Below are 15,545 nucleotides of genomic sequence, written 5' to 3' on the forward strand. Positions count from 1 at the left end.
TTAAACCTTTGTGGATAATAAACACATAGATTTGCAGGGTTGTTAGTAATAAATTGACATGCCCTACCCCGTCTCCATCTTATATCTTTATGTCTATATTCCTTCCACTGCAAATACAATTACTAACAACTAGCCAGCAGAGTGTGCTCCTTCACATTGTAATTCTGGCATATAAGACGCAGGGAAAATTCAACGCACATTTAGTCACATAAACTTAACTTTAAAGAAACATAATATCCAAGTGCTGAATAACTCAAAAAGGATGCAGCATATATGTAAAAGGCTGACTAGAAAATATCATATTAACAGCTCTATGTAAAAAAGGAAGATATTTTACCTCAAAATGTACTCAGTAGCCACATCCCATTGTAAAGGGACTGTAAGCATCCAATTTGGATTCTAATCCCGGGGACTTGCAAGGAAGTGTGCATATGGCATGTGCAGACACAGTCACTTTATTTTTATCCTTTGTTAAAGGAAGTTTACTATGAAATCTTGCAAGATTTCAGTGAAATCCAATGAGATTTTACACCCTGCAGAATGCAGAAGACTGTGAAAACAGTAACTCAAAATCACAGAGCACTTATGAGCTGAAGTAATTTTGTGGTAGAATATCTTCCTTTTTTACATAGAGATGTTCAGGTGATATTTACTTGTCTGCTTTTTATAGTTAAACTGCATCAAATTCAAGCAATTTAGCACATGGACAACATGTCCCTTTAAATAGCAAAATAAGGTATTTGTTATTTTAAATGACAAATTCTATGCACTTTTCTTCACGCTTATGAATATATAGTGTTGTAGTTGATTTACTATATACAATGACTCACTGGAATGCACTCAATAGGTATATAATGCCAGCTAGAAAGCCACACGTGAGGAGTTCCTAAATGAAAAACATATTTTTTGTTGTAAGTTTCTTTTACTTCTTGTGTATAAAAAACTTTGTATAAAGCTGTGGCACAAACACTACGGTAATACCATGTTAAAAAGTATTTAGAATTTGGCACTTGAATATACTGTACGGTCTCACTTTTTTCTTAACTGCAGCAGTAACAATATACTTGTTTGTGAATATACAATATAAAATATATATAACGTTCCTGTACGTTTCTCATTGAGAAGACTTAAACAGAGTCTTGTGTGAAGTGTTAGTCTGATCTCATGGAAACTCTCTCATGACAGCATGCTGAAAAACACATGAAATGGCTAATTGATCCCTTACCCGTAAACGTTCGTGTAATTGTGTCTGTGAATGTGGAGACCTGTCCTCAGGCATGGAGGTGAGTCTTAATAATTTAGAAGTGTAAAATGAAAAGGCTTGCTGATGCTCTATTGTAATTAGTTAAAGGGACACTGTAGCCAAAAAAAATCTTTTGTGATTCAGATAGATCATGCAATTTTAAGCAACTTTCTAATTTACTTCTATTATCAAATTGTCTTCATTTTCTTGGTATGTTTATTTGAAAAGCAAGAATGTAAGTTTAGATGCCGGCCCATTTTAGGTGAACAACCTGGGTTGTCCTTGCTGATTGGACAGCACCTTTAAACAAGTGCTGTCCATGGTTCTGAACCCACAATTTGCTGGCTCCTTAGCTGAGATGCCTTCTTTTCAAATAAAGATTGCAAAAGAATGAAGAAATATTGATAGTAGAAGTAAATTAGAAAGCTGCTTACAATTACATGCTCTATCTGAATCATGAAAGAAAAAATTTGGGTTCAGTGTCCCTTTAAAGAAAAAAGTTTACATTATATGCACTTTTTTTTTAAAAAACAAATAAATGTGTGTATAGGTACAATTGGTTTCAAGAGACAAGTCAAATTATCACTGTATTCTGTGAAAATTTATATTTGCGATTTAGCTACTTTTATGATAACACCCCTCAAAATAATTTAGGAACACAAATTTTATCTTGAGTTATGTTCATCTCAGTTATGTTTTCTTTATGTGAATGAGAGACCCTAACATTACAATATAAGGTATAAAAAAAATCCAAAAGAATTTGTGTGATTTCTCTCCAAGCTAGCGAGTTTTTGAGCATATGCTTTCCTTGTCTAAGCTCAGAAATGAGAAAAGTCACCGTTTTTTATGTTCTCATTGACAGATTATGGCCAACACTTCACTTGGATCCACTGAATGCAAAGGATGTTAAATCTTTAATCGCTACAGAATGTAATGGAGTCAATATCACACTGACGAAGGAACAAGTATGTTTCATTTATGAACAGATGATTTGAAGCTCTAAGTCAAAAGCATTTATGACATATGTGATGATAAATTATATAAAGTTGTGTTTAAGGGGACATGGTAACGCTTTAATAAAGTGCTGCCATTTGTTAGAGCATTTTATTATTGCATGGATATCTTCTGGTAACTGTATTTAACCCGCTTTCAGGAGTAAACTTCTTAGTTATCAATAGTAATATCTATAAAAAGTTGCTCTAATACACTGGTTTTCAAACCTATCCTTAGGCCTCCGTAACGGGCCAGATTGTGAAGATATCTGAACTGGAGCACAGGTGAAACAATCGGCTGATTAGTAAACAAGGTTATTTTACTTGTTCTCACGCAAGGTAATCCTGAAAATCTGGCCTGTTGTGGAGACCTGAGGACAGGTTTGAAAACCAGCGTTGTAATGCATTACCATGTTCCTTTTAGATACTGTCTGCAATAGTCCATATATGTGAGATTTGTGTTGCTCTTTTCTGTTATTGTTTTATCATGCACAATCTCATATTTTAGGAAAGAAAGTTGGAAAGACACTGTCGTTCTGCCACAACATGTAATGCCTTATATGTAACTCTGCTTGCTAAAATAATTGTCTGGTAAGTTAAGGCAATGGTAAATTAATATATGGAATCTTCATCCAACATTGAGTTTTTTTTGTGTGAAAAGCGCTCTTAGTGACGTTTTGTCTTACAAAGGATCTTATTCTGTTGCTAAAGACAGAGAGGAAATCTGTCAGGTTTTTGTATAGATCTTGAGGTATAAATAACCTTGATACTTTTATCCCAACACTATCCATTATTAGCATTTAATCATCTGGTGCTAATGTGTTTATTTCAAAATGTTTATTTTTTTTTGCCTAAGTTTTTAATAATATAATAATATATAATAGGTTATATCCTTTCTAAATAATGTGTTCTAGTCCTTATCTATATGATTTGTTAATCTCCTCCATGACAATTTTAAATGTGCACAGATAGGGACAATTTTTTAACATTATTAAAATGTTCTCTGAGTTTATCCCTAAGCTTGCTGGTGATGCGTCCCACATACTAAAACGACATGGTTATTTGATCCCTTAAAGGGGCAGTATACTATAAAATAGTTTTTCCCTTAGTGTGTTTCCAATTACTTTTTTTGCCAGCTGCAGAGTATAAAATGTATGAGATTTGCCTTTTTAAGGCTTATTTGTGTGTATGAATTAGCTGATTTTGTGTTTTGAAGCCACAAACTAATAAAATGGGTTGAGCTTGTAGGTATAATCAGATCTCATTACTTTCACATTGTGTACATATACATGCTTCTTTATCTTATATCTGTCCATAAACCAATCACCAATACTTGTAGAGAACAATGGGAAATTGACATGTTATTACCTTATCTCTTCTATAACTAGGGTTACCACCTTTTGCCTAGAAGATTACTGGACACTTTTTAAATGGGGGTGGAGAGGGTGTGTCTCAGGGCATGGCTTCTTAGGGCCTCAAATTCAATATGAAATCAAATGTACCTAATATATATATATATATATATAAATATATATATATATATATATATATATATATGAAATATATATATTATATTATATACTAATATATAAATTTATGGAGCACATTCTTACTGCGTTTCAGGGGCAAAACTACAGGGGGTGCAGAGGTCGCAACTGCTTCAAAATATTTTTTTTTCTTTTTTCAATAAAAAACATTGACCTGCCACTGCCTGCAATATCATGTGAGTGTGACATGATGCCTCACTAGTGTCTCTGACTACAGGGGTTAGTGTTTCTGTTTTACCCATTAGTGTTTATGTGTGTATGTGACTGTGTGTGTATTTATGCATGTATGTGTGTGTATGTTTGTGTAACCAGCAAATTACAGACCTTGTTACTACAGCATGGGGGGGGGGGGCAGGGGGATAAACAGTGTCACTATACAGTACCACTATATACAGTACGGGGGGGCTGGACCATGTCACAGACTACTGTGGTCACTCTATAAAATACTGGGGCGGGTAGGGTCAGGCCAGCCATCTCACCGGCAGATTACAGACTGTCACTAACTCACTATATACAGTACTTATGGGTTAAACAGTATCACTATATACAGTAATATGGGGTCAGACCATCTCGCAGACATAATCTGATTCACATTTTTTTTTGTGTTAAATGTAAAAATAAAATAAAAAAATATATATATCCAATTCACCTTTTTTTTGTGTGTGGGGGGGGGGGGGGTAGCGGGGGCCCTTCGTAGATTCTTGCACCTGGGCCCTGTGGTTTCTAGTTACACCTCTGCTGCGTTTTACAGTTTATTCATGCATAAATCCCCAAATGCCATTTTGTTATAGTCATCCAGAACTACCCCAGTCATTTGTGCTTTTATAGTGAAGTGTCTGGGAAAAACAGCAGCCCTGCTACTAAGTGGTAAACCACACAAACTGAGCTTTATAATCTAGCTATAAATTATGCACATCTAACAAGACAGAGGAAACAAAAACAGTGTGATCCTAACCAGAGGTACACTATTTTTAAACCTGAAAGTAAAGGATCAGATGATATTTGGATCTGTACCAGGATAATATTTTGTAAACAAATTAGGCCAGTATTTACATTTAAGAAATTATTTAATTTAGCATGGTTCACTTTAATAGGGTACCGGGCTTGCTTGTTCATCTTTCCTTTTTTTATGAGGTACATATATAACAACTCTTATTATTAATATCTGGTGGCTTTATAATCTCAATATTACATATAGAGATGTATGGCTTTGGTGAGTTACCTCACCCTTAAATTCTAATCAAGATTCACAGTGTTCTATGTATCCTTAAATAAATTTTAGTATACCAACCTTTACCTCCCAATACAGATATTAGGTTAAGAATAGTATAGATACCTGAGAGATAATGTTATCTGACAGCTCTTTTGCAGGTTTGTTCACCTCAGTTTTGTAGAAACAAAGCCACTTATAGCCTTGATGTTTGTGTAGACACAGTCAATTCTCTGGCTCCCACATCGTCACCAGCTCTTGCCTTTCCCTCTAGCTCCTTCTCCAACGCACGGAAAACATAATTTATGTAAGAACTTACCTGATAAATTCATTTCTTTCATATTGGCAAGAGTCCATGAGCTAGTGACATATGGGATATACAATCCGACCAGGAGGGGCAAAGTTTCCCAAACCTCAAAATGCCTATAAATACACCCCTCCCCACAATTCAGTTTAACGAATAGCCACCAGTGGGGTGATAAAGAAAGGAGTAGAAAGCATCAACAAAGGAAATTTGGAAATAATTGTGCTTTATACAAAAAATCATAACCACCATAAAAAGGGTGGGCCTCATGGACTCTTGCCAATATGAAAAAAATGAATTTATCAGGTAAGTTCTTACATAAATTATGTTTTCTTTCATGTAATTGGCAAGAGTCCATGAGCTAGTGACATATGGGATATCAATACCCAAGATGTGGAGTCTTCCACTCAAGAGTCACTAGAGAGGGAGGGAATAAAATAAAAACAGCCATATTACGCTGAAAAAATAATCCACAACCCAAAAAATAAGTTATTTTCACTTTGAAAAGAAAAAAACTTAAAACAAAAGCAGAAGAATCAAACTGAAACAGCTGCCTGAAGAACTTTTCTACCAAAAACTGCTTCCGAAGAAGCAAATACATCAAAATGGTAGAATTTAGTAAATGTATGCAAAGAGGACCAAGTGGCTGCTTTGCAAATCTGATCGACTGAAGCTTCATTCTTAAAAGCCCATGAAGTAGAGACTGATCTAGTAGAATGAGCTGTAATTCTCTGAGGCGGGGCCTGACCCGACTCCAAATAAGCTTGATGAATCAAAAGTTTCAACCAAGAAGCCAAGGAAACAGCAGAAGCTTTCTGACCTTTCCTAGGACCAGAAAATAAAACAAATAGACTAGAAGTCTTCCTGAAATCTTTAGTAGCTTCCACATAATATTTCAAAGCTCTTACGACATCCAAAGAATGTAAGGATCTCTCCAAAGAATTCTTAGGATTAGGACATAAAGAAGGCACAACAATTTCTCTACTAATGTTGTTAGAAATCACAACCTTAGGTAAAAATTGAAAAGAAGTCCGCAAAACTGCCTTATCCTGATGAAAAATCAGAAAAGGAGACTCACAAGAAAGAGCAGATAGCTCAGAAACTCTTCTAGCAGAAGAGATAGCCAAAAGGAACAACACTTTCCAGGAAAGTAGTTTAATGTCCAAAGAATGCATAGGTTCAAAAGGAGGAGCCTGTAAAGCCCTCAGAACCAAATTAAGACTCCAAGGAGGAGAAATTGACTTAATGACAGGCTTAATACGAACTAAAGCCTGTACAAAACAGTGTATATCAGGAAGTATAGCAATTTTTCTGTGAAATAAAAAAGAAAGAGCGGAGATTTGTCCTTTCAAGGAACTTGCAGACAAACCCTTATCCAGACCATCCTGAAGAAACTGCAAAATTCTAGGAATTCGAAAAGAATGCCAGGAGAATTTATGAGAAGAACACCATGAAATGTAAACCTTCCAAACTCTATAATAAATCTTTCTAGAGACAGATTTATGAGCTTGTAACATAGTATTAATCACTGAATCAGAGAAACCTCTATGACTTAGAACTAAGCGTTCAATTTCCATACCTTCAAATTTAATGATTTGAGATCCTGATGGAAAAAACGGACCTTGAGATAGTAGGTCCGGCCGTAATGGAAGTGGCCAAGGCGGGCAACTGGACATCCGAACCAGATCTGCATACCAAAACCTGTGTGGCCATGCTGGAGCCACCAGCAACACAAAAGACTGTTCCATGATGATTTTGGAAATCACTCTTGGAAGAAGAACTAGAGGCGGGAAGATGTAAGCAGGTTGATAACACCAAGGAAGTGCCAGCGCATCCACTGCTTCCGCCTGAACATCCCTGGACCTGGACAGGTATCTGGGAAGTTTCTTGTTTAGATGAGAGGCCATGAGATCTATCTCTGGAAGCCCCCACATCTGAACAATCTGAGAAAACACATCTGGATGGAGAGACCACTCCCCTGGATGCAAAGTCTGGCGGCTGAGATAATCCGCCTCCCAATTGTCTACACCTGGGATATGTACCGCAGAGATTAGACAGGAGCTGGATTCCACCCAAGCAAGTATCCGAGATACTTCTTTCATAGCTTGGGGACTGTGAGTCCCACCCTGATGATTGACATAAGCCACAGTTGTGATATTGTCTGTCTGAAAACAAATGAACGGTTCTCTCTTTAGTAGAGGCCAGAACTGAAGAGCCCTGAGAATTGCACGGAGTTCTAAAATATTTATTGGTAATCTCGCCTCTTGAGATTTCCAAACCCCTTGTGCTGTCAGAGACCCCCAAACACCTCCCCAACCTGAAAGACTCGCATCTGTTGTGATCACAGTCCAGGTTGGGCGAACAAAAGAAGCCCCTTGAACCAAACGATGGTGATCTAACCACCATGTCAGAGAGTGTCGTACATTAGGATTCAAGGATATTAATTGTGATATCTTTGTATAATCCCTGCACCATTGATTCAGCATACAAAGCTGTAGAGGTCTCATGTGAAAACGAGCAAAGGGGATTGCGTCCAATGCTGCAGTCATGAGACCTAAAACTTCCATGCACATAGCCACTGAAGGGAATGACTGAGACTGAAGGTGCCGGCAGGCTGCAACCAATTTTAAACGTCTCTTGTCTGTTAGAGACAGAGTCATGGACACTGAATCTATCTGGAAACCTAAAAAGGTGACCCTTGTCTGAGGAATCAAGAAACTTTTTGGTAAATTGATCCTCCAACCATGTTTCCGAAGAAACAACACTAGTTGATTTGTGTGAGATTCTGCAGTATGTAAAGACTGAGCTAGTACCAAGATATCGTCCAAATAAGGAAACACTGCAATACCCTGTTCTCTGATTACAGATAGTATGGCACCCAGAACCTTTGAAAAGATTCTTGGAGCTGTTGCTAGGCCAAATGGAAGCGCAACAAATTGGTAATGCTTGTCTAGAAAAGAGAATCTCAGAAACTGATAGTGTTCTGGATGAATCGGAATATGAAGGTATGCATCCTGCAAGTCTATTGTGGACATATAATGTCCTTGCTGAACAAAAGGCAGAATAGTCCTTATAGTCACCATCTTGAAAGTTGGTACTTTTACATAACGATTCAAAATTTTCAGATCCAGAACTGGTCTGAACAAATTTTCTTTCTTTGGTACAATGAATAGGTTTGAATAAAACCCCAAACCTTGTTCCTGAAGAAGAACTGGCATGATTACCCCTGAAGACTCCAGATCTGAAACACACTTCAGAAAAGCCTGAGCTTTTACTGGATTTACAGGAATGTGTGAGAGAAAAAATCTTCTCACAGGAGGTCTTACTTTGAATCCTAGTCGATACCCTTGAGAGACAATGCTCTGAATCCAATGATTTTGGACAGATTTTATCCAAAAATCCTTGAAAAACCTTAATCTGCCCCCTACCAGCTGAGCTGGAATGAGGGCCGCACCTTCATGCGGACTTTAGTTTCCTAAATGGCTTGGATTTATTCCAATTTGAGGAAGGCTTCCAACTGGAAGCAGATTCCTTGGGAGGAGGATTGAGTTTTTGTTCCTTATTCTGACGAAAGGAACGAAAACGGTTAGAAGCCTTAGATTTACCCTTAGGTTTTTTATCCTGAGGCAAAAAAACTCCTTTTCCTCCAGTGATAGTTGAAATAATAGAATCCAACTGAGAACCAAATAAATTATTACCTTGGAAAGAAAGAGATAGTAATCTAGATTTAGATGTCATATCAGCATTCCAAGATTTAAGCCACAAAGCTCTTCTAGCTAATACAGCTAAAGACATGGATCTAACATCAGTTTTGATAATATAAAAAATGGCATCACAAATAAAATGATTAGCATGTTGCAGTAAGCGAACAATGCTAGATATGTCAGAATCCAATTCATGTTGCGCAAAATTTTCCAACCAGAAAGTTGATTTGGCCGCAACATCACCCAAAGAAATAGCAGGTCTGAGAAGATGACCTGAATATTAATAGGCCTTCCTTAGATAAGATTCAAGCTTCCTATCTAAAGGATCCTTAAAGGAAGTGCTATCTTCCATAGGAATAGTGGTACGTTTAGCAAGAGTAGAAATAGCCCCATCAACTTTGGGGATCTTTTCCCAAAACTCTATAGATTTTGCTGGTAAAGGATACAATCTCTTAAACCTTGAAGAAGGAACAAAGGAAGTACCTGGCTTATTCCATTCCCTAGAAATCATATCAGAAATAGCCTCAGGAATGGGAAAAACAGCTGGGGAAACCACAGGAGGTTTAAAAACAGCATTTAAACGTTTATTAGACTGAACGTCAATAGGACTGGTTACCTCAATATCCAAAGTAATTAACACTTCTTTTAATAAAGAACGCATATACTCTATTTTAAATAAATAAGTAGATTTGTCAGTGTCAATATCTGAGGAAGGATCTTCTGTTTCAGATAGATCCTCATCAGAAGAGGATGAATTATTATGTTGTTGGTCATTTGAAATTTCATCAGCTAAATGAGAAGTTTTAAAAGACCTTTTACGTTTATTAGAAGGTGGAAATGCAGACAAAGCCTTCATAATAGATTCAGAAACAAATTCTTTGAAATTTACAGATATATCATGCACATTAGAAGTTGAAGGAACTGCAACTGGAAATGTACTATTACTGATAGAAACACTATCTGCATGTAAAAGTTTATCATAACAACTATTACAAATGACATTCGGTGGAATAATTTCTACAATTTTGCAACAAATGCACTTAGCTTTGGTAGAACCGACGTCAGGCAGCAATGTTCCAGCAGAAACTTCAGAGACAGGATCGGATTGGGACATCTTGCTCAATGTAAAAGAAAAAACAACATATAAAGCAAAATTATCTATTTCCTTAAATGACAGTTTCAGGAATGGGAAAAAATTCAAATGCATAGGCCTCTTGATAGAAGAAAGCAGGAGGCAAACATGAATAGGGTATTTAAATAATGAAAAAATTGGCGGCAAGTATGACGCACAACGTAACGTAAACTTTTTTGGCGCCAAAATTGACCGGAAATGACACACGCGTCACTAATGACGCCGCCGTGTGAAAAGGTCTCGACGTCACGTATGACGCCGGAAACGACGAAGTTGCGTCAAAAAAAGTAATTTCCGCGCCAAAAAAGTTTGCGCCAAAAATGACGCAATAAAGTCTAACATTTGACGCACCCGCGGGCCTAATACCCGCAAATGCAAAAGTAGTCAAAATTGAAAAAGACTAAACCCCAGGTAAGAAACAAATTTCTTAAAGTGTTTATATTCCCAAATATGAAACTGACAGTCTGCAGAAGGAAATACATGAACCTGACTCATGGCAAATATAAGTACAATACATATATTTATAACTTTATATAAATTGCATAAAGTGCCAAACCATAGCTGAGAGTGTCTTAAGTAATAAAAACATACTTACCAAAAGACACCCATCCACATATAGCAGATAGCCAAACCAGTACTAAAACAGTTCTCTAGTAGAGGTAATGGTAAATTTGAGAGTATATCGTCGATCTGAAAAGGGAGGTAGGAGATGAATCTCTACAACCGATAACAGAGAACCCATGAAAAAGACCCCCGTTAGGGAAATCATCGTATTCAATAGGTGATACTCCCTTCACGTCCCTCTGACATTCGCTGTACTCTGAGAGGAATCGGGCTTCAACAATGCTGAGAAGCGCATATCAACGTAGAAATCTTAGCACAAACTTACTTCACCACCTCCATAGGAGGCAAAGTTTGTAAAACTGATTTGTGGGTGTGGTGAGGGGTGTATTTATAGGCATTTTGAGGTTTGGGAAACTTTGCCCCTCCTGGTCGGATTGTATATCCCATATGTCACTAGCTCATGGACTCTTGCCAATTACATGAAAGAAATCATTATTACAGACAAGAACATGCAATGGATAACGTAACCGGGGTTCTGTAGGAGAAATCATAGTACTCAGTGGGGCATCACCCTCTGTCTGACTACTCTGAGTTCATTGCCTCCTCGGGCCGTTCAGGAGCACCGGACACCCAGTTACAACTTTTCAAAACAAGGAAGTGACGGGATACGCCCATGTGTCGGACCAGAAGTCAATAGAGTTTGACAAATTGCCCAGACAAACCACAATAATGGAAGCTCTGTTCTTACATCTCTATGATTTTTAACTGCAGCGCTACATGGCTGAAAGTTACAGATGCAGAAGTGGTGAAGCCTGAAGGTTGCCCTGAGAAGGGCGTGGCCGGGATGGTTTCTTACAGTTGCTGGCTCAGCTGCCCCTCACCGCGGGAGTCTGGGACATTTAGAGTATGGCCCGGGACACGGGACATTCCTCCTGATTCGGGGGCTGTCCCGGTGATACCGGGGCAGGTAGCAACCCTATCTATTACCCACTGGGAGTGTAATTTCTTCTACTGGCTGTGCTAACACAGCTTGGCCTTGAGGCCAAAAACTTTCAGGATGGGTGGGGATACCACAGGCTAAATAAACTATTTCAAATGCCAATATAAGGGTAATGGAAATACTTGTAAACAATTTAATACACTTCAGCAGGTAAAGTGGATCATTGGGAACAAATTTAAAGGGGAGAAAACATTTGAGTAAACTGACCCTTTAAGTGCCATTATCTTTTCTTACAAATAATACATTTAACTCCTTGTTAATGTTAATGCAATAACAGAATGATTTAATTAATTAAGAATTATGTGTTAACCCATGCAAAGAAGTTAATCAAATGGTTAACCAGGTGTGCTGCAAAGCCAGTCCTGCTTCTGAGCCGTCATTTAACTCCTTTGTTCGTTGATTAATACAAAACTGCACAAAAATCAGCCATTGCAAAACTATTTTTAATATTATTGAGAGCAATAAGTTAAAAAATATTTAAATCATGTTTCAGTAACACATAGTTACTATTAGAGAATGAATTATATCCCTTTAATAAGTTTAGTGACAAAAATATGGTGGTATCATGAAAACCACTTACTCTGGTGTTTAACATCTGACAATATATCACAGTTATGTTAATGCAATTCTGTATTCTGTTATACTCAATCCATTAATCCTACTTGTTTTCCGCTTTCTCTTTTTCCTTACATCTGTTTTTGTTTATGTGTTTATATCTGCAGGACTGGTATAGCAGGAGGTACGGATAGTGCTCTGCAGCTTTGTCTGCAGTGCCAGGATACCGTGACATTGTACAGACTGGCGCTACATTTAGTACAAGACTTTATGCCGAGTGCTAAAGATAAGGACTACATGAGGGAGGTATGACGACTACTGGCTATAAAATCACACAAACAGATAGAGGCTCCTTATTACCTGTTATGCATTCATTTTAAATGTTTAATATTGTATTTGTTGTGCATGAATAAGTCACATGTAATTCTTGAACAAAGATGTTGTCTTAATTCTAAAGATAAAATATACTTCGTTACTCCTTCTTATTACAGAATATTTTGATTATATAGATGGTTAGACTGCTGAGTAGTGAAGGAATATTGTGCCTGCCTCGTTACTAAAAATAATGGTAAACACATAAAGACCTTTCAAGAGTTAGAGTTAAACCCATTTGTTGTCCCTGAAAATCGCATGGCACATTCTCTTTTTGCTTATTTTTACTATTGACAATAGAGAAATTTTCGGTAAGATGTCAGTGTAAAGAGCAACTAAAGGAACTTGAAGGTCACGATTAAAGGGACATGAAACCCACATTTTTTTCTTTCATGATTAGGATAGAACATGCAATTTTAACCAACTTTCCAATTTACTTCTATTCTCATATTGACTTCATTCACGTGGTATCATTTGTTGAAGGAGTAACTTGGCTGATATGTTATTCTATATGTTATTCTATAGCACAACAGAAATGTCTTGTAATTACAAGGTGTTTACTGAACCTTTAACTCCTGCAAAGGGGTTAAGCACATAGATACAGTCAGCTAAAGAGCAGAAATGCACTACTGAGAGCTAATTTAAAGGGACAGTACACTGTAAAATTGTTTTTATATTAATGTATTTTCAATGGCTTGTTATACCAGCTGCAGAGTATAAAATGTATGAGAAATTACATTTTCAGGTTTATTTGTGTATATGAAGTAGCTGGTTTTGTGCTTTTAAACCACAGTTTATTACAATGGGTTGAGCTTCAGATAATATCATATCTCATTATGTTATCACTTTGTGTACACAAACTTGCGGCCAGATTACGAGTTTTGCGTTAGGAGCTATGCGGTGCTAACAAGCAGTTTTCTCTCACCGCTCACTTACATGCAGCACTGGTATTACGGGTTTTTATAAATCCGGCGTTAAAAGACAAAAAGTGAGCGTAGAGCAAAATTTTGCTCCATACCGCACTTCAATACCAGCGCTGCTTAAATCAGTGGTGAGCTGGTCGTACGTGCACGTGCACGATTTCCCCATAGGAATCAACGGGGAGAGCCGTCTGTGAAAAAGTCTAACACCTGCAAAAAAGCAGCGTAAAACTCAGTAACGCAGCCCCATTGATTCCTATGGGGAAATAAGTTATGTTTACACCTAACACCCTAACATGAACCCCGAGTCTAAACACCCCATATCTTACACTTATTAACCCCTAATCTGCCGCCCCCGACATCGTCGCCACCTACATTATATTTATTAACCCCTAATCTACAGCTCTGGACATCGCCGCCACCTACATTATACATATTAACCCCTAATCTGCTATCCCCAACATCGCCGACACCTAGATTATATTTATTAACCCCTAATCTCCCTCCCCCAATGTCACCGCAACCTACCTACATTTATTAACCCCTAATCTGCCTCCCCAATGTCGCCGCCACTATAATAAACATATTAACCCCTAAACCGCTGCACTCCCGCCTCGCAAACATTAGTTAAATATTATTAACCCCTAATCTGCCGTCCCTAACATCGCTGCCACCTACCTACATTTATTAACCCCTAATCTGCAGCCCCCAACGTTGCCACCACTATACTAAATGTATTAACCCCTAAACCTAAGTCTAACCCTAACCATACACCCCCTAACTTAAATATAATTACAATAAATCTAAATAAAAATTAATATCACCTAAATAATTCCTATTTAAAACTAAATACTTACCTGTAAAATAAACCCTAAACTAGCTACAATATAACTAATAATTACATTGTAGCTATCTTAGGGTTTATTTTTATTTTACAGGCAAGTTTGTATTTATTTTAACTAGGTAGTATAGTTACTAAATAGTTATTAACTATTTAATAACTACCTAGCTAAAATAAATACAAAAGTACCTGTAAAATAAAACCTAACCTAAGTTACACTAACACCTAACACTACACTACAATTAAATAAATGACCTAAATTAAATACAATTAAATAAATTAAATACAATTAGCTAAAGTACAAAAACAAACAAACACTAAATTACAGAAAATAATAAACAAATTACAAGATATTTAAACTAATAACACCTAATCTAATAGCCCTATCAAAATAAAAAAAGCCCCCCCCCCAAAAAAAAACAAAAAACCCTAGCCTAAACTAAACTATCAATAGCCCTTTAAAGGGCCTTTTGCGGGGCATTGCCCCAAAGTAATCGGCTCTTTTACCTGTAAAAAAAAATACAAACAACCCCCCCAACAGTAAAACTCACCACCCACACAACCAACCCCCCAAATAAAAGCCTAACTTAAAAAACCTAAGCTCCCCAATGCCCTGACTTTAATATGCGGTACCAGTCTTGACAAGAGAGGGTCTACCGCTCACTTTTTGGCAGACTCGTAATACCGGCGCTATGCAAGTCCCATTGAAAAAAGAGGATACGCAATTTACGTAAGTGGATTTGCGGTATTTCCAAGTCTGACCAATAAAGTGAGCGGTACACCTGTACCTGCAAGACTCGTAATACCAGCGGGTGTTAAAAAGCAGCGTTAGGACCTCTTAACGCTGCTTTTTAAACCTAACGCAGACGGCAGATTAGGGGTTAATAAGTATAATATAGGTGGCGGCGATGTTATTGGCGGCAGATTAGGGGTTAATGATATTTCACTAGTGTTTGCGAGGCGGGAGTGTGACGGTTTACGGGTTAATATATTTATTATAGTGGCGGCGATGTCCGGAGCGGCAGATTAGGGGTTACAAATTTTATTATAGTGTTTGCGATGCGGGAGGGCCTCGGTTTAGGGGTTAATAAGTAGTTTATGGGTGTTAGTGTACTTTTTAGCACTTTAGTTATGAGTTTTATGCTACAGCGTTGTACCATA

General features: G+C 37.4%; 1 protein-coding gene across 1 annotated transcript in view; it reads left to right on the plus strand.

The window, feature by feature from the left end:
• NPHP3 (nephrocystin 3) overlaps nt 1–15,545 on the plus strand; it is a 184,240-nt gene that overhangs the window by 81,528 nt on the left and 87,167 nt on the right. The window contains exons 14-17 of the mRNA XM_053690853.1: nt 1,186–1,283; nt 2,106–2,208; nt 2,744–2,826; nt 12,419–12,557. Of these exons, the coding sequence (XP_053546828.1) occupies nt 1,186–1,283; nt 2,106–2,208; nt 2,744–2,826; nt 12,419–12,557 (423 nt within the window). The remainder of the gene's footprint in view (nt 1–1,185; nt 1,284–2,105; nt 2,209–2,743; nt 2,827–12,418; nt 12,558–15,545) is intronic.

The sequence above is a fragment of the Bombina bombina genome, chromosome 8 (genome assembly GCF_027579735.1).
Source record: "Bombina bombina isolate aBomBom1 chromosome 8, aBomBom1.pri, whole genome shotgun sequence".
NCBI classification, from domain to species: Eukaryota; Metazoa; Chordata; class Amphibia; order Anura; family Bombinatoridae; genus Bombina; species Bombina bombina.